This window comes from Tachypleus tridentatus, chromosome 8 (genome assembly GCF_004210375.1).
Source record: "Tachypleus tridentatus isolate NWPU-2018 chromosome 8, ASM421037v1, whole genome shotgun sequence".
Lineage (NCBI taxonomy): Eukaryota > Metazoa > Arthropoda > Merostomata > Xiphosura > Limulidae > Tachypleus > Tachypleus tridentatus.
Genome location: NC_134832.1, coordinates 125742165 through 125763702, shown reverse-complemented (window position 1 = coordinate 125763702; position 21538 = coordinate 125742165). Strand labels below are relative to the sequence as shown.

General features: G+C 34.3%; 1 protein-coding gene across 1 annotated transcript; it reads left to right on the top strand.

The window, feature by feature from the left end:
- Window positions 1-11465: 11465 nt before the first annotated feature.
- Window positions 11466-14977, top strand: LOC143223434 (techylectin-5B-like). Its single transcript, XM_076451417.1, has 5 exons — window positions 11466-11707; window positions 11872-12068; window positions 12868-12973; window positions 13233-13397; window positions 14230-14977. Exons 1-5 carry the CDS (start codon window positions 11530-11532, stop codon window positions 14481-14483), a joined length of 900 nt encoding a protein of 299 aa, XP_076307532.1. The 5' UTR covers window positions 11466-11529; the 3' UTR covers window positions 14484-14977.
- The last annotated feature ends 6561 nt before the right edge of the window (window positions 14978-21538 follow it).

The following is a 21538-nucleotide window of genomic DNA, read 5'->3' as shown; positions in this document are numbered from 1 at the left end:
GCATTCCCTTGTATTTCAACATTGTTTCACATTAACGTGACATGCTTTCAACGAGTTTGGGCAGATATTCCTGAGTGATTAACTGCCATTCTTCAGATATTCCCGAGTGATTAACTGCCATTCTTCAGATGTTCCTGAGTGATTAACTGCCATTCTTCAGATATTCATGAGTGATTAACTGCCATTCTTCGGATATTCCCGAGTGATTAACTGCCATTCTTCAGATGTTCCTGAGTGATTAACTGCCATTCTTCAGATATTCATGAGTGATTAACTGCCATTCTTCAGATGTTCCTGAGTGATTAACTGCCATTCTTCAGATGTTCCTGAGTGATTAACTGCCATTCTTCAGATATTCATGAGTGATTAACTGCCATTCTTCTTTGAATACTTCAAAAAGTTCATCTTCTGTGCTTGACTTGCAATCTTTCGTTAATCGGTTTAACTCATCCCATAAATTTTCAATCAGATTGATATCAGATGATTGACCTGGCCATTACTTAACATCAGTTCTCTTATGTCTAATATATCTTTTAACGACTCTACAATTGCAGAGAAACTTGTTCGATTATTTAGTAGGGTAATTGGAATGGGAAGATCTAAGAAACTACAGCACGTGCACAATCGAGAAATGTAATAATTTAATACTGACTAACTATTAAGACCACTACACATCTCTAGAGTACTCTATTAATTTTAAATTTCCAAAACAAACTAATAAATTCGCATCTTCATGATTTCTTAAGCTCTGTAAATGCAAATACTTAATTCTATCACGACATTAGGTAGGAAAAAATTACTTCAGCTTTTATAGAGGTGCGAGAAGGGTGCTAAACTAATAGACAGAAATCTTCTGTTGTTGTTGTTCTACTGATTAAAAATATTTGTAATCACGGTCTTCTCACAAAAGTGGTAACTAAAAGCGAATATGTTAATGACGAACTAACTGATCGAGGTAGGTAAAAATATATTACACAGGCTCGTGTTGATGCACTGACGTCATACTGTGTCCCAGCTATGATATTTCGTTATCAGTTGCCAAACATTTCAAAACAAAATAATCCCAACGACTTTATAAAAATTATGTGGCTACCGAACATGCTCGTCTCGTAACAAACAGTAAATCGTAGCTTCATGAGTGTGTATAATAAAATCCATGGACCAATACAAAGTGTGAAATGTGGCTTTTCAGCCGTTTCGGACCAATACAAAGTGTGAAATGTGGCTTTTCAGCCATTTTTATTTTTGATTGATATAAGGTTAAAACCTGAAGTAAAGCTGATGAGATACTGTTATATTAGATTTATATTGAGAAGCGGTAGTTAATTAAGTTAGTTAAGTCTGTGACGTGCACAAAGCGCATAAATTACCATATGCTAAATATTCTCTGTTAACAGAGGCGAGGAAGACACAAATGTGCAAGTTTTAGGTTCTGTATAGATATAAGTTTAAAATTCAACTTAAGATTAGGATTCGTGAACAGTGAGGTAAATATAACTAGCTGCTCTTGTGATCACACAGGGTGTGTCACTATAAAAATCAATGAAACTAAAGTCAAATAACGATTTTTGTAAACACTTGGGTTGTGATGTTACAAGAAAACTGTTTGGTAGCCTGTGACACCACAAAACTAGTAACTGTTTGGTAGTCTGTGACACTACAAAACTGGTAACTGTTTGGTAGTCTGTGACACTACAAAACTGGTAACTGTTTGGTAGCCTGTGACACTACAAAACTAGTAACTGTATGGTAGTCTGTGACATTACAAAACTAGTAACTGTTTGGTAGTCTGTGACACTACAAAACTAGTAACTGTTTGGTAGTCTGTGACACTACAAAATTAGTAACTGTTTGGTAGTCTGCAAAACTAGACTGTTTGGTACACTACAAAACTAGTAACTGTTTGGTAGTCTGTGACACTACAAAACTAGTAACTGTTTGGTAGTCTGTGACACTACAAAATTAGTAACTGTTTGGAAGTATGTGCCACTGCAAAACTAGTAACTGTTTGGTAGTCTGTGACACTACAAAACTAGTAACTGTTTGGTAGTCTGTGACACTACAAAACTAGTAACTGTTTGGTAGTCTGTGACACTACAAAATTAGTAACTGTTTGGAAGTATGTGCCACTGCAAAACTAGTAACTGTTTGGTAGTCTGTAACACTACAAAACTAGTAAGGCTTAATTCTAGCTACCATATTATGATCGCACTACAGAGCTTATGACATTACATAATCTATAAGATTATATACCAACAACGGTTTTGTTATTTCTTCGTATATTTGTGACATCACTAAAATAATAAGGTTAATTCCAACAACGTTTTATTTTCTTTCTTTGTAATCGCATTGTTTGCAACGCTAGGAAACAACGAATTTACATACAAAAAATAGTTCGTTGGAGCGTATCGTCTCTGGCAACATTCAAACGACAGTTCGTGTGAGCATTGCAATATTCAAACAAAAACGTAAAAGTAAACAATTTTCTACTAATTGTCATTTGAATAAATGAGGAAACCTTGAAGACTCTAATTGAAATGCCAATTTTTTTTACTTTAAAACCGGTTAACTACAATAGAAACGTATATTTATTTAGAGAAGATAATGCTGACAAACAGTGTTTACAAAATAGCGTGGTTAATCAGAGATAGGTTGCGATGAGTGGTGGCGTCAAGAGAGAATGACTTCTCCTCACAATTCAAATTAATATATGTAAGTGTAAAATAAGGAACAAACAAGCCAAGGAGCTCCACCTCAACCACTGAACACAAAATGCCTGTTTCTGATTATTTTTGATAAACGTGTATGTGAAAAACTGAAGTATTATATTTATTGAAAATAAATCAACGGAGGTAGAGGTTCTTTATTTGCTTATTTTTTTGTTGCATTTATGTTTTGTTTAGAAATGTCAATTTCATTAGTGTCAGTTTTTCATGCTACTAACTTCACACTCACATAAACCTTGTGCTAGAAATATATCTCCATATTTTCTCATAATTATAAACTATACAATCAAACGACATACATAAACGTATATAAACAAGTTAGCTACATGTAATATAAAAATAGGTTTAATTCTGGACCTGCTAATTCACACTTAGAGGTGTAGTGTGATGGGAACACGTGGGCACGAGGTTTCTGCACTTTCTTTAGTTTATTTGTTTTCTGAATTTCGCGCAAAGCTACTCGAGAGCTATCTGCTCTAGCCGACTCTAATTGTAAGACTAGAGGAAAGGCAGCTAGTCACCACCCATCACCAACTCTTGGGCTATTCTTTTACCAACGAATATTTGGATTGATCGTAACATTATAACGCCCTCATGGCTGGAAGGGCGAGCATGTTTGGTGTAACGGGGATTCGAACCCGCAACCCTCGGATTACTGGTGGAGTGCTTTAACCACCTGGCCACGCCGGGCCTCTTTCTTTAGTCTCAGCGCCATATCGCTACTGTTTTGAACGAGTACCACCTTACACTATATTGTAGCATATTTCACGTTCCGACACTAGGATTACACTACTGTTCACAATTCTTTTAATATAGTCCATTAACAACAACATGGGTGTTTATTTACATTTTTAACACTCAAAACTACCATATCATTGCTACTTCAACTATTACAAAATCAGTATGTACGAAAACAATAGAATGAAGCATCAACTTAAAAGTTGTGGGATACGAATGTTACTAAATCAATTTTTATTTGTGCATTTTACAAATTTCGTGGGTTCCACATAACATTTATCACCTTCAAAGCACAGATTTTTCCCAGTGTTATAATACTGTTTTGTTTTGTTTTTGTACGTTAACTGTACTTCGCTGGAGCTATAAGACGTTTATATCAAAATGTGTAGATTAATTTAGACCAGATCCGTATCCTGAAAACATTAATTTTAATTACATCGACCAACACAGGGTAGTTGTAAGCAAACGTTTCTCAATTAATTTTGGCTTTTATGTTCTTTTAATTTACGTCCAAACTATTTAAACACTCGTTTAAAACCCATTAAAGTTGCTAACTTTAACTCAACCTATCCACTTCATTACCTGTATAGACATTACTCTGGGCTACGAAGATCTAACGTGTTTTTGTTTTCAAGTAAAATTGTTTAACGTATTATTAAAATAGACTTTTGGAAATATAATCTTTTGATCCTCTAACGATAATTTATTAAACCATGCAGATGTTGCTAGCTTTTCACGATATTAAAAATATCTACAACGATCCTTGTGCATTTCCTTCGTAGTGATCATTTTATAATCAGAGCAACATATATGATTTAGTTTAAAGTGGAAAATTAATAACTAAATGAGCCAAGGACGATCCAGTGGTTAACTGAAGTTTTATAGTTCGTGCCCCATTACCGATAAATAAATAATAAAAGTTCCGTTTATTCTCTAGAGCAGTGTAATACTAGAGGGAGGGCAGCTAGTCATCACCACCCACTGCCACCTCTTGGGCTGCTCTTTTACCAAAGAATAGTAGGATTGACCGTCACATTACAACGCCCCCACAACTGAAAGGGCAAGCATGTTTGGTGTGACGGGAATTCGAACTCGCAACCCTCGGATTAGGAGTCAAGTGCCTTATCCACCTGGCCATGCCGGGCCAGTTACTGAAGAAATAACCACATCAGATAGGTATGAGTAGAATCAGTTAATAAGTTATTTTGAAAACTCAAACCCTATTTGAAGTTTTTGTAAATTTAATCAGTATCTGGAAAAATATTTTGTATGATACAGTCTCGTAAACTTTCTTAATAAAATCAATTACAGTTTTATCCGTATTTGCCGACGTAGAACAACTGCAGTTCACGAAATGTAGAGAGGTTTAAGCAATACCGTTAATGCGGCCATCTAGCGTTTGAGATAAACATTAAAATACCCTATCTGCACAAATTTAAACAACTCATATTTTAGATGTGTTTAAGTACTTTATTTCTTAAATGAATATAACGCATTATAGTTAAAGCTGCATGTATAGATTTACACGATTCTCTTTCATGGTTAATTGATCAGACTTTAAATACTGAATTAACACATACATTCCCGGTTTAATTAATGGAACTGTTTAACATACTTGTTTAAGCTGAAGCTAAGATGGTACGCCTTGTAACCTTTAGAATGTTCACTAGCATCTTTAAATAATCAGTGTAGTCGTTACAACATATTATTAAATATTCTTTCAAAGTTTAGATGCTGTCAGAAAGTAAGAGATTTTTCGAACGAACTTTCTAATTATTTCAGAATCATAACCCGACTTCTAACCTGAGGGTCGCGGGTTCGAATCCCCGTCACACCGACCATGCTCTCCCCTTTTAGTCGTGGGGGCGCTATAACGTGGGGATCAATTCCACTATTCGTTGGTTAGAGCGTAGCCCAAGAGTTGGCGTTGGCTGGTGATGACTAGTTGTTCTCTCTCTGGTCTTGCACTGCAAAACTGGGGACGGCTAGCGCACATGTCTTTCATGTAGCGAAATTGAAAACAAACAAAGAAAGAGAATCATGATAACACTCCAACAAATCATTATATTATACTTTACTCTTCTGGCTTAGCGGTGAAAGTATTCAAGAACTACAAAACTTTATAAATTCACATGTTATTTAATGCATAAAAAACCACGAAAAAAATTAGAGTATTCCACTTAGACTACTTGCAATAAACTACTATTTAGTCTAGTTTTATAAAATTTCTTCAATATCTCACGAGCTACTATTTACAACACGGACAATGAAGATTCAGTAAATAATCCACAATCTGACCTAACAGAAGCAGGACACAATGATTCGTTTCTGGCTCTCGATACTCGTAATCAAAACATGTATTTAAGTCAAGAGTTTCAGACCTCGTGAGGGTGAACAACAGTGGTGGGCATGCCAGGTTGCGGAACCAATAGGTTAACATTCTAAGCCCGTGATATGCAGTTGGAGCCATTCTTCACTTTCTCCATTAGATCAGCAAGTTGGAATTATGGACATCCATCTCTGTACGTTTTCTTTAACTTGCCCATGATGGACGTCTTGTAGACCACAACGGCTAAACGTTTGGTGTTTGGGTGTCGTAAAAGATAACTAAGAGATGAATCACACCTATAAGGTGTCAACTTTTGAGACAACGAAATAAAGGAATGGTTAATGTTAAATTATTTTCGAATAATATTCGTTGGAACTGTTTGGATTTTACTGGAAAGTTAAATTTGTTTTGATTCAAAATAGCCACTGGCTGCTTTCATCCTTACAACAAAACTCATACAAACATTTTAGTACCACCAACAAAAAGGATTATTTTAACAATTAAAGACCTTTCGTAATGATTTAAATCATATATCTGGTGACTGCTAACTACATATTTAGTGATTGTTAACTATATATCTAGGGATTGTTAACTGTATATCTAGTGCCTCTTAACTACATATCTAGAGATTGTTAACTATATATATCTAGTGGTTGTTAATTATATATCTTGGGATCGTTAACTGTATATCTAGTGCCTCTCAACTATATATCTAGTGATTGTTAACTATATATCTGGTGATTGTTAACTATATATCTAGTGCCTCTTAACTACATATCTAGAGATTGTTAACTATATATCTGGTGATTGTTAACTATATATCTGGTGATTGTTAACTATATATCTAGTGATTGTTAACTACATACATAGAGATTGTTAACTATATATCTGGTGATTGTTAACTATATATCTAGTGATTGTTAACTATATATCTAGGGATTGTTAACTATATATCTAGTGCCTCTTAACTACATATCTAGAGATTGTTAACTATATATCTGGTGATTGTTAACTATATATCTGGTGATTGTTAACTATATATCTAGGGATTGTTAACTATATATCTAGTGCCTCTTAATTACATATCTAGAGATTGTTAACTATATATCTGGTGATTGTTAACTATATATCTGGTGATTGTTAACTATATATCTAGGGATTGTTAACTATATATCTAGGGATTGTTAACTATATATCTAGTGCCTCTTAACTACATATCTAGTGCCTCTTAACTATATATCTGGTGATTGTTAACTATATATCTAGGGATTGTTAACTATATATCTAGTGCCTCTTAATGACATATCTAGAGATTGTTAACTATATATCTGGTGATTGTTAACTATATATCTGGTGATTGTTAACTATATATCTAGTGATTGTTAACTATATATCTAGTGCCTCTTAACTACATATCTAGAGATTGTTAACTATATATCTGGTGGTTGTTAACTATATATCTGGTGATTGTTAACTATATATCTAGGGATTGTTAACTATATATCTAGTGCCTCTTAACTACTTATCTAGAGATTGTTAACTATATATCTAGTGATTGTTAACTATATATCTAGTGCCTCTTAACTACATATCTAGAGATTGTTAACTATATATCTGGTGGTTGTTAACTATATATCTGGTGATTGTTAACTATATATCTAGTGATTGTTAACTATGTATCTAGGGATTGTTAACTATATATCTAGTGCCTCTTAACTACTTATCTAGAGATTGTTAACTATATATCTAGGGATTGTTAACTATATATCTAGTGCCTCTTAACTACATATCTAGAGATTGTTAACTATATATCTAGTGGTTGTTAACTATATATCTAGGGATTGTTAACTATATATCTAGGGATTGTTAACTATATATCTAGTGCCTCTTAACTACATATCTAGAGATTGTTAACTATATATCTAGTGGTTGTTAACTATATATCTAGAGATTGTTATCTATAAGTACTCACCTAAATTTCTGGCAAGAAGTCGTACCATCCAGTTCTTGCTAATTAGTTGCTTAGTAATTACACGTCTGATGCTAAAACTTGAAAACAATCATGCCACAAGTACGTAAACCTGAACTGTATCCGATAACACTATTCAAAGAGAATACCATGGTCTTCTCACCTCAGTTTGGACATAGTGTTGTCGAGGGCTTGAAGCACACGGGTTGGAAATCTAAGAATTTTAGGTTCGCTCCACCTTGCCGCAAACACCCTCGCACCGCACGTTGGGGCCGTGGGCATCATGTAAGAGTGACGGTGACATCTTAATATTTGGTCAAACAAGAATAGCCCAATAGTTATCGATTAATGCTGTTAACTAACTACCTTTCCTTTTACTTATCAGTTTATAATTAAGGATCACTATATATACTCAAATAGTTCAATATGTATAAACTGAAACTACCAACATTTTTTGAAATTAGTCGGCTGCAACAAGTAATTTAGTCAAACTTATTCTGAATCGAAGTATAGAGTACTAGAAATAGTAACAGATTTGTAACCATCCAAAATTAAAAGTATATATCTGTATAAATCTAGATTTTCTTTCTTATTTTCCAATGACATTGATTTTTAAAAGTGTTTACTAATAATAAATGCATTGGTTTTATTTTTCCAGTTATAGAAATCGTAGATTTGTTTTCTATTTTAAGACATAAAGTAGCTCAAATGATAAAATACCTCCATTCCTAACGAATGTTTGGTGGTAAATCTGGGACTTCTAACACTAAAATGTGGATTTCGATACCCACAGTGGGTAGAGCATATGTTACCCATAGTGTAGTTTTGTGCTTGGCATCGAACAAATTGATAATTTAACTTGGATTGTTTGTTTGTAGTTAAGCAAAAGCTGCAAAGTGGGCTATTAGTACTCTGCCCAACACGGGTTTCGAGACCCTATTTCTAGCATCGTAAGTTTTCAGACATACTGCTGTGCCACTGGGAGGCAATTAGCTTGAATTCAATTACAGAATAGATAGAGTAACTTGTGAGAAACTCTCTTTTGAAATCGTTTTTGCACTTTAGTTTTCAGTTTTGTTCTTCAAGGTTACTCTTTATAAATATCAATAGGTGTCTCTTTTTATAATGTTGAAATTACGTAAATATAGAATATTAATTCTCAACAGTTAAGTAAAATAAAATAAACTAAAGAAAGGACTGCGTTAAAACAACAAATCTAAACCTCTCATTAATGAAATTTTCTAATAAACAAAAACATGTCTGAACAAAAATTAAAAACACTGCACAAATTGAAAAGGATTCTCAGAGAAGAAGAGAAGAAGGCACAAAGAAGAGAAAGTTAAGGAAACGTTACTGAAAGTTTTATTTGTTAAAAAGGTAATTTGAATAATTTGACACTAATTTTATGTGGATGAACACCTTATCACATGAAAAGGCTTGTTTAGAATCTGTAAATTGCTGGTTACAGTGGATATAAGGACTGTGGTTGGAAGTTATACCAGTTACTTTAGATAACTAGTTGGGGCCTTTTATACCAGTATAATTTATCTACTAGGCTACTGATTAGTTTCTTACCACCATAATGGGAGCCGGAATGCCAACTTTGGGAGGTAAGTTTATCTTACACCCCAGTGATAGTACCTTATTATTATTACGTTTTTTCTTCTTTAGGTTGGATAGCACTCGCCACCTCTTCACAACTGTTTGAAGACAGTGAAGGGTGATATAAAATTGGGAGGTTATAAGCTGAAGCACTCACGTCTTGATCTCCTAACTTCTGTTTCTTTTCCTTGTTTAATTACTTTATTATTATTATTACTTATGAATTTATTTATATGAGTGTTTTCTTATAGCAAAGCCACATCAGACTATTTGCTAAATCCATCGAGGGGAATCAAACCTCTTACTTCAGTATTGTAAATCCGTAGACTTATCGCTGTGCCAGCGGGGAGCTCTTCATATAAAACTGGCGAACGGAGGTTAAGACTGATAGACAGCGTATCCCCATCATGTTAATAGTCATAGTACAACTTAGCAATCATCAACACCCTCTGGTGGTTCTAGAGCGAATCATATAACAAAACATTTGCCTGTTACATAGATACGCTTATCATTCACCACTAGTGACGCACATTTTAAGGGTTAACAACATGTATTGAAGCAAAAAGATGCGGGGGGTCTTCGTGAGTCCACGTGATACCATAGGAAGAATATTTTGCCACTAGAGCCGATACTTCTATCAAGTGATACCAGATCAAAAGTGAGAGATAGAAATTGTATATAAACAAAGATGAGCTATCTTCTTTATAATAATGAGCAAACCTTTTTCTTGTTCTCTGATCTCCAGTCTCTCTAGGTCATACAGACCAACATTTTTTGAAAATGTCAGTGACGGAAAAAGTATCACAAACTCGTCAAGAAAGAAACCAGAAATAGTACATCATAATAGTGACTGGATCGCAGCAGGCTTGACGAGAGGGGGAGTCAGGGAAGCTACAGTCCCGGGGCTCGGGGAAATATGGGATAAAGAATAATGTATTCTCGTTTTCATAATATACTTAAGGACAAATCGCAGTACTTCGGGAAATCACTTCGGGGAACCACTTTACCTCACAAAATACCTTATTATAAAAAAAAATGCAAATTCTTAACATTTTTTTTCGCCCACCAGAAAAATTGTTCATACGCCCACGAATGTATGAAGACTTCAAAAAGGGGGCCCGACCTGCCTCTCGGCGCCCCTGAGTCGAAGAGTTAACTCTTAGAATGTGAGAATAAAGGAATCGGATATGTCGTTTTGACAATTTAAGATAGAGAGGAAAGATACTCATACACTACAACTAGACGAATTTCCGTTGAGCTACCAAAAGTGTTCTGTTTCAAGAAAAAATAAAACTCTCATCTAAAGTAACAAATATTTTTCATACTTTTGAAGTTTATATGTTATGTTATGTTTTAGCTTACAGAGTGCACAAGTTTTATCGTAATTCATGACTTGCGCACGTTTTGGCGTCACGGCAGTGCAAATGGCAACGTTAAGCATCCCTTATGTGACATAATTTTAATGTCTGTTGACTGACTGACAGACAATACACAACTGTATGATGGTGCGAGAATTTAAAACAGGGAGACCCCCTCCAGGTGACTTTGGGAGAAGTGAAACTATTCTAGCTGGAGCTATCGAATACAAGCAAGCTATACTTACTTCTAAGGATTACAGATCCTGAACCAACATTGAATAATTATATATTTGTATAAATATTTCTAAGGTATTCGTCTGAGGTATTTAAAGATAAAAAAAATTGATGCAATAAATTTGTGAAATTATGTCTGTTTTATGGGTTGGTATAATAACACGTATTTTATTTAGGTTTGAAAAAAAATTAAATGATGTTAAATTTCATATGAAGAAATGGTATGTGACATCAATATAGTTGTAACAGTAAGTTAATAATCGCTATGTTACATGTGCTATACATAACAAACTAAAAAAAATAATAATATTTGTGATACACTGAACACGCTTATACAGCGAACCGAAACAACTCGATGTTGAAATACCAGCTAGTTTCATGTTGACAAAACAGTAACTACATCTCAGTCTTTTAAATTAGAAACATCAAGGACTGTTTTCAAAATATTCGAGAGTAAACACACTTTTCGGATGTCCTGTTTCCTGTTTGAGAGGTTACTAAAACACATGGTACAAGAGCCGTGTCTTCAGAGCGGGACATACACAATTAGTGTGCTTATCAACACATTTCATCATGTATAATCCATTGCTGAAATTATGTATTTTAAACTTCTTCTTGGTGAGCCAGGCGACTTACCACTCTGAAACAGCTTGCAGCACAATTGGCTCATTAGACGGAGTTATCGAATCTCTATCATCGACTGTCAGTGAACTAACAGAACTGGCTAAACAAAAAATTTCAATAATAGAAGGTAATATATGTATATGTAATTGAAAATTCCTTTTGCATACATAACTTAATGTTGCTTTTCTTCCGTTAATCTGTCCCAATTAAATATATTTTGACTTATGTTTGTTTCTAAATAATTTACTAACGCCTTTGTATGATTATTTGTAATCATTTATATTAAACTAGCTCCTATTTGCTCCGAGCATGACTTCCTCACCAAGATAACTAAAGAAAAAACAGTCAAAACTTCTCTACCAAAAGACTGTTCCACCATCTATAAGCAAGGAAACCGAACCAGCGGAATATACGAAGTTTGGCCACAGTTTCTGAACCATCATGTTCCTGTTTTTTGTGATATGGACACTGCAGGTGGCGGATGGACGGTAGGAGTCGAATTATAGTGCTTGTTGTAGTACTGTTTAAAATTAACTCAAACACTAATAATAACTGTCAACATAGATAAAACTATGTTAACGTCTAAGGATGATTGTAATTCTTTGAAATAAACTCCCAAAACAAATGAAAAATCACTTAACTTTTTTAAAAATTTAATTACGATACTATTATAAAATAGACAAAAACGTTTTTCTTTTATCCCAAAACAAAAAGGAAACACACATTTCTGGTCAGAGCAAGCTACCCACATAGACCAGAACTGAAAATATAAACCTAGTAACGAGCATATCTAATTAATGCTTAAACTATATTACTTATAATTACTAGAAATCACTGTTTCGGTGGAAGTTTAGGCAAAATAGGTTTTAGATCTTGAATAAAAAAGCCTCAGTGTGGAAGCGAAACGTTGTTTTCCGTTTTTTTTTCAACAGGCAGTTGCAGTGTTCTCATCATTTCGGTCCTATCGCTAAAAACAATACTTTCAGCTGTTGGTTTCTGATGTTCGTTTTGTTGTTGACGTATATAATCACCATGTGTTTGAAAGCTAAATATTCTCTGTCACGACAAATAATCTACGCGCAATATCTGAGGTTAGATATGAATCGTATACTGTAAAAACTGAATAAGTAATAAAAATGAGTTAATTTTTGATTCATTATCACATGATTGTAGTCGTGAATTAATATATCATTAAAAACAAATCAACAAAAATAACCTGATTTTTTAAAAAATACAATAGATTTTCATAATAGCTCAAAGAATTATACTTTTTGCCTTTCTTTATAGCTTCTTCAAAGGAGAGGGGACTTTGGAGAACCTGTTGAAAATTTTTTCCGGACATGGGCGAGCTACAAGAGTGGTTTTGGAAACCTATCCAGAGAATTTTGGCTAGGTAACACAGAATGTTTGCGTTTACTTTTCTTTTTTATTTTAGAAATGACTGTTTTTCAACATGTTGTCTGCCGTGAAAACAATATTTAGAACAATTTTTTTCCCTACACTATTTTTATAACAAACTTTTCGGTACCTTGAGTTCAGTTGTCTTCAGGTTTTTTTTGTAGAACAAAACAACTTTGAGCCATTTTTCAGTTTAAGTAGTATCTCGTATAAGTCAGCAATGATAAAATGATATTGTACACTCCAATCATCAGGAAACGATGTCATATTTGCTCTGACGAATCAAGACAACATGCTGCTCCGTATTGACCTTGAAGATTTTGAAGGTAGCAGAAAATATGCAGAAGCTGATGAATTCTTGGTTAAAAGTGAGAGGGAGTTGTACAAGATGAGTTTCAAGACGTACAAGGGAGACGCAGGTAGGCTTCATGTAATGTTTGTCTGTGAGTTTCAAGACGTACAAAGGTGACGCAGGTAGGCTTCATGTAATGTTTGTCTGTGAGTTTCAAGACGTACAAAGGTGACGCAGGTAGGCTTCATGTAATGTTTGTCTGTGAGTTTCAAGACGTACAAAGGTGACGCAGGTAGGCTTCATGTAATGTTTGTCTGTGAGTTTCAAGACGTACAAAGGTGACGCAGGTAGGCTTCAAGTAATGTTTGTCTGTGAGTTTCAAAACGTACAAGGTGTGGCGCAGGTAGGCTTCATGTAATTCTTGTTTGTGGGTTTCAAGACGTACAAGGGTGAGGCAGGTAGGCTTCATGTAATGTTTGTCTGTGAGTTTCAAGACGTACAAGACGCAGTTAGGCTTCATCTCAACTTTATCTGTAAGTTTCAAGACGTACAAGGCAGTTAGGCTTCATCTCAACTTTATCTGTAAGTTTCAAGACGTACAAGGGGTGACGCAGTTAGGCTTTACGTCAACTTTACGTTGACAGGGTGTTTTATAAGTGAGGGGGAGATTGTATTGGTGAATGAGTATGAATGGGTTTTTCTTAAAAAAACTAAAATTACTTCAAGGATTTGGATCAAGTCTGATGGAACGGTATATTATCAGTAGGAGTCTAAAGGGACTGATAATAAATCTGAACAAACACAAGCAAAATATTTGGGTGAACAGACTTGAACTATCACAGTTTTATATCAAGTAAGTCACAACAGGAATAAAAGTATTTACTCGGGATGTATTTCTTCGTATTTTTGTTTTTATTCTCTTTTCTTGTTAATATTTTTTTTTTCCAAATTCGTTTCAGGAGACTCACTTACAGAACACAGAAATATGCCGTTTAGTACAAAAGATAGCGACAATGATAAGTGGGGCAAGAACTGTGCAGAGGTGTACAAAGGTGGGTGGTGGTATAACGCCTGTCACCACTCCAATTTAAATGGTCTTTACCTTCGAGGGGCAAATGAAAGGAAGGGTGCTGGTGTTAACTGGTATCAGTGGAGAGGACACGAATACTCACTGAAGATAAGCGAAATGAAAATACGGCCTGTTGAGTTTTAACCCAGAAATAACCGACTGAAGTGACTTTTAAAAAGGAAAAATATTTTTTTGTTTATTTCACTGCCATTTTGAATGAAGCATTTGTTTTTTTCAAAAGCTAAAATGTGCGCACAAAATTATTGAAACGTAGATATTATTTTATCTGTAATACGTTGGTGTAAAACTGTTTTATTCTTTTTCTGATAAATAACTCATTCTAAAAAAGAAAAAAATTGAGGCACATCTTTGTAATTAATTTTATGTAAGTCAGCTTCATATAATTAATCCTACGTAAATCAGCTTCATGTGTATTTGTTTACTTCAATAAACAATGAAAATATTAGATTTTTAAATAAACATGAGCCGAGTTTCTGGATTATGAAATATAATTTCAACCGACTGTGTTATGAGGTATAAGTACAATGAACATTGATTCAGATGAAAAAGTATTTTGTGTGTTTAACAATAAACAAACTTATCATTTTGTGTGTTTAACAATAAACAAACTTATCATACTTTTGTGGTTTTTGTTTCACTATTCATAGATTTATATAAATACATACAACTTTATCTAAGGAATAAAAGAAAAAGTAGAATTGTTGCAAGTAACTGAAGTTTCATTAATTAGACCAAATTATTTAGGTATCATAAATTTTGAATCTGATAATTCAATGTTTGCTGCCTGCTACCGCAAGTTCATAGAACCTCGCGGTTGAAGGTGCATTATAAGAGTAATAGTTAAAGATAGCTATTCGATCGGAGAAGAGCAGCCCAAGAGATGGCGGGGAGTGTTGTTGAGTAGCTTCCTTCTGTCTAATGTATCACACTGTTGAACGGCTGTACTAAGATAGAGAGCAGAGTGGTCCAGTGGCTTCGCGCTTTGGACTTTTAGTCGGATGGTTGCGAGTTGGAGGCTGGCGCGTGTCATGTTGTTGTCATGTTCTTTTTAGTTCCAGTCTACCCACGTGTTAACAGGGGAGAATGTACCATTTTTTGTATAGTTTTACGCGAACTTCTCAAGTAAAATCTTGACGCACAAAAAATATGATGTACTAATTTCAACATTAGTTAAATATTCCGAGTAAATCCACCAGCGATTTGGTTTGGTTTGTTTCGAATTTCGCGCAAAGCTACAAAGGGGCTATCTGGGCTAGCTCTCCCTAATTTAGCAGTGTAAGACTAAATGGAAGGCAGCAACTCGTCACCACCCACCGCCAATACTTGGGCTACTATTTTACCAAAGAATACTGGGATTGACAGTAACATTATAACTGCTGAAAGGCGATCATGTTTAGTGCGACGGTGATTGGAACCCGTGACCTTCAGATTACGAGTCGAACACCTTAACACAATAGACCAGGCTCGTTTGGTTTGATTTAATGTGGTTGATAGAGTGCAAGTAGCCTAATTTGTAGCTTTGCACCAGAAACAAAACAAATATTATAGGTAGCTTATAATGAACTTAGAAAAGCTTAATTACAAAAAGCGTGATTAGAAAACAATTTATTGAAATAAAAAAGGCTTCAATTAAGAATATAGATTCTTAGATTTTGATATTATTTATAATTAAAAGAAGAAGCCTTAAGTTTAAATATCCATATCTATTGATACAATGTTCAAAACATTTTCCGTCTCTAAATTTTCTGCTGTTTGCTGCACCAAAGAGCCAAACAAATACTAAATGATCACGACCTCATGTATTGTCCATTATGAGAATGAACAAAAACTAAACAAAACACTTTTTGAAATATCACAAATATGATCGCATTATAAAATCTAAAAATTAACCTACAAATAAAATAATCACTTTCATAGACAACATTAATAATCCAATCCGTTATGTGAACAATGTTTTCCACTAAAAATAGGTCATAGTGAGATCTAACATCCTAAGACCAATGACACTACGTTAAGTCTAATAACTCTGAAACTTTGTGTAAAGATATAAAAGCACAATGACACAGTATGGAGAGAACCTTATAGCGTCTTATACTATTCTTAATAAGTTTAACCGCACAAGAAAGGTATTTGTGTGGGCTCAGAATTAATCGTATACCTTACACCATGGCTTCATCACTGCCACAGACTCCACCCATTTTGTAACGTCAGTCTGATTTAGATGTTTGTTATCGAGTGTGCGTTGTTTTGCATGCGCTTGCAAACATATTTTTCTTGTGCAACTTTCAAGAGTTTAAATACATTTTGTTTTTAATCCCATAATATGGATAAGTGGACAATTTGAAAACGAAAGAATCCAAATGATGGTGAACACTTAGAAAATAAAGACAATTTAATTTATTCTGGTATTACTGACGAAAATAGAATGGTGCATGACTGAAAAACGTGAAACAAGAATTTAATGAAAGTTGGGAGTTGAAATTTACAGTGATTGAAGCAAATAATAAACCAGTATGTCTTTTGTGTAACAAAGTTTTTAGGAATAATAAAGTATTCAACCTTAAGCAAAACTTTATCAATTTTCACAACGAATTTCATGTAAAATTTCCAGTTGATAGCAAAAATCGCATGAATGAAATTAGTTGTCTGAAAGTATAACTTCGTGAACAAAAGGGAGACCTAAAAAGATTTTTATCATCGATAAAACTAGTTACGTTAGCTAGTTATAAAGTGGTTGGATTCTAGCTTGAGAAAAGATGAATTAATGAAATTCAATTACATGATTACTGAAGACTACACTAACACGTGTAATGAAAAGGGCACCATTACTTCGATATAATTATATAACTATATAATTTATAGTTTTGATTGACACTGCGGTCAAAGAGTTAGTTAACCTGCAATGCCAACCTGCTCATATATCTCTAACTAGGTACTATGGCCAAGAAGTTAATCTGCTGTATCAAACTTCTAACATATCCTTAATTAGACACTACGATCAAGTAGTTAGTTAATTTGCTAATATACTTTAATTTATGCATTAAGAGTAAGTTAACCTGCAATAACAACTTGCTAATATATCTGGGATTAAACTTATACATTGCAACCTTATTTCCTCATACAACCATATGCAGGATTTTTATTTTCCAGTCCTCCAAATAAATAACATTTGATGTATAGCTAAAAGAAACTCGGCTGAAAATAGGTTTCGTCTTTAAAAAGTATTTTAATACATTGATAATGAATTCCGTATTTAATATTCTACAGTGAAATTACCGTTTTATTGACAGAAGAGTTTCAAAACTAATATTTAATTTAAAAAACTTAATCTATATAAAATCCAATGTGTGTCACGTTTCGCTTGGTTACTCTTAATTTCAAGAAATAGAAGTAGTAGCAGAGATGCCAACCATTACGATTTGAGCGTAATCATTACGATTTTGGTGTATACATTACGACAATACCTCATACAGATAAATATTACGACTTGTTGCAACTCCCAAATTATTATATATTATATACCTATAAAATAAAGTGATAAATTGTTCCCCCAGGGCTTGAAAGGGGTGAAAAGAAAATTTCTAGTGAGATACAAATAAATTTTGATAAAAAATAAAAGACAGTCCAAATGACTACTTGCGATAATCATGTTTGTGCTTGAAATAATAAAAAATATTTGTATATCCGACGTCTACCAATAGTTTGAGTGCGGTGCTTCTACATACTAGGTACGTGGGGAAATCCATAGTTACGTAATCAGTCCTTGTCAGCCAATCAGCGCTCGCGTAGATGGGTATTTCTCGTTTTCTAAGTGGCATAGAAACACCAACACGATCGCTCACAAGTTGGAAAAAAAAAAAGAGGCATCGTTCACCTGATTGTCTTGTTTCTGGCATTCTGGCAACTATAAAAGGACTAAAACTGGAATAAAAAATTTAGGAGAAAGTACAGTGCAAAATATCCAGTCTTTGCATCAAAAGTCAGTGACAGTCATGAGTTTTGTACAGTTTGTCACATCGATTTTTTTTCTGTGGCGCAGGGCAGAATAAACGATTGTTCCAGACATACAAAATCGGCATCTCACCAACAAAAGGCTGAGGCGAAGACAAAAACGATGCAGATAGCGACATTTATGAGTATGAATTCAGAATATGAAAACATAAATGCAGAAGTGATGTTCACGCAATTCGTCATTGCTTATAATTTATCCTAATTGTGGTCGATCATGCAGGACATCTTTTCAGAAAAATGTTCCAAGACTCTGATATAGCAAAAAATATGGCTGTGCGAGAACCAAAACTACAGCCATTGTACAAATGTTGGGTTGTGAAGATGACAAAATGATTTCAAGCATACTTACTAACAGTGTTTATAGTTTAGCCACAGATGGATCCACAGACATGGATGACTCAAAACTGTATCCAGTGGTTGTACGATATCTTGACCCTTTGCTTGGAAAAATTGTTTGTTTTCTTTTGACAATGGTGAAATGGAAAAAAAGCTTCAACAGGAGAGAATATTTTCAAGCTTTTGGACCACGAACTGACAAAGAGGAAAATTCCATGGAAAAACTGTTTTAGGTTTTCTTCAGACAATGTTTCAGTTATGTCTGGTATAGGTAAAGGTGTGATGGGACACATCTCAAGATGACAGTCTGGCATTTACTTCATGGGCAGTGCCTGTAACCTCATGAAGCTTAGAAAACTTCCAGAGAACTGCTCTGCCCAGTTTCTGATATATTGATAGATATCTACTATTTTTTGGACAAAAGTGCTAGCAGAAAACAACATTTCAAAGAGTTTCAAGGATTGTATGACAAAGAAGCAAGAAAAATTCTACAACTTGCTAACACAAGATCGCTATCACTTGGGGTGCGCTTCAACAGAATATTGGACATGTGGAAGCCATTGAAGAAGTATTTTCACTGTGAAAAGGAAAAACTAGATTCAAAAGTATCTAAACGTGCAGCTCAGTCAGGCAGCAAGACTTTAACAGTCAGGATATCCTCTCAGCCACACAGGGCCACAGTCAAGACACCCTCTCAGCCACACAGGGACGCAGTCAAGACACCCTCCCAGCCACTCAGAGACGCAGTCAAGACACCCTCCCAGCCACTCAGGGACACAAGACAACAATCTTCAAAAGCAGACAAAGAAACATTTCATATAACTCAATATATGTTTAGCCAGTCTGATCTTGAACTAAAGAAGAGACAATCAATGAAAAAAAGAGAAGAAAACGAAAGCTAGCAAGGAAGTAACCATGAAAATTTATCCGCAGAGCAAGTTAGATAAGTTAACAGTTTTCTTGGACAACAAAATGAACTTGTTATTTTGTTTTTTTTCTTCAGTCTGCAATTCCTCTATTTGAGCAAGCCAATTTGATATTGCAAAGAGAACAACCTTGCATACACATTATGCATAGAACTCTGATTACACAAGTTAAAAATATACTTGTTAGGTACATCAAGCCAGAATATCTTGAAGGCAACAACACTGAACTTGAGTACAACAATGAATCCTTACACAAATCTGATGAGGCAGTTTCTATTGGAAATGCTGCCAAGGAATACATTTTTAAATATGAAAAGGACCTGGACCTGATCAGCTTCTACACCATGATCAAGAAATACAATATTGCAACTACAAATTACATGATGAAATATTTCCCCTATAAATGATGAACTTCTGATTCACGCAGAGGTTGCTGATCCAAAACTGAAAGTCAGCAAAGATTTCTCTTCTCTACACTTCTTTACAGACAGGTATCCTGTTTTTGTCAATACACATGAGCACGACACTATTGACAAGTTGGAAGGGCAATATTTGAACTGTCAAATTGATACTTTCTCAGAAACTGATTTTCAGTTGAATGTTGACAAGTTTTGAGTTCAGCTGTCTACAGTTAAGGATGGAAATAGCAACCAGAAGCATGACATTCTGTGTAGGGTTATGCTTGGAATTCTTACAATCTTCCATTCTAATGCTGACAGTGAAAGGATATTTAGTTTAGTGACTAAAACCAAAAGCAAGTTCAGACCAAACTTGAGCACCTCAGTTTTGAGCAGTATTATAACACACAAGATGTGTATGCAGTCAAATGGAGAATGTTGTTATAACTCCCAACCATCCAGAGGCATTCTCATGAAAGCAAAGGCTGCAGCAGCTGCAAAACTATTACAATAAGTGTCACAAACATGGTATGAACTAGTCCTTTCACAAAGGCTTTTCTGCTTACTGTTTGTGCATGTTCAATGTTGTTTTACCAGTATGTTTGTTACTCTGAACTAAATAAGAGACACAATTTCAAAAGAATTTTTAAAATTTGTTTATTAAATACATAAAATACACTCATAAATGAGCAATTTATAGCAGTAATAAATAATAATAATTATAATAATAAACAGCTTAGAGACATTGGTCAGGCTTAGTAGCCGCAAATGATAAAGGGCTCTGTCTACAATCATTACGCTCAGTCATTTGAAATAATTGGCATATCTGTAGTTGTCACAAATTCTAAAATACATTTATCCGAATAGAATAGTTCGATTACTGTCTGCCAATTAAGATTTTAAAAAATGGGGTGTAATGGCCGTGACATGTATGTGTGTGTGTTAGTATGCAATGAAACCTTATGTATATTATGAGTGTCGGTATAATAAACCTAAAGTAAAGACGTAGTGTGATATCACCTAGCCTAGAGCATAAAATTTATCATGAGTGTAAAAATATCGATTCTATTTCAAACTTAAATTGTTTCTGAATTACGTTATTTTCTCTTAAGCTACCAACGATTCCAATAAAAAAACTTCAAAAAAACAGAGCCTTTAAATTAAAGAATCAATAAATATTTTTCCAGTTTGGTTTTCTGTTCATTTCATTTTATAAATTCAGTACACAGACTAACAATGATTTTAACAATGACACAGGCCTGCGATTATTTTATTGTCTTCACATCTTTATATATTCGATAGTAATTCCTGAACGCTGAATGTGAAAATGATATCGACTTTGCTCCATCGTGTTGAGGTTTTTCAAAGAACACGTTATAACGCAATACATAAAAGAAATACTCACAACGTGTAATTTTAAGACTAAATAACGTGGATTTCACAAAATAAATTAGGAAGAATGAAGATATATTCGTTTGATATCAACGTTCTTTACTTGTCTCCTTGT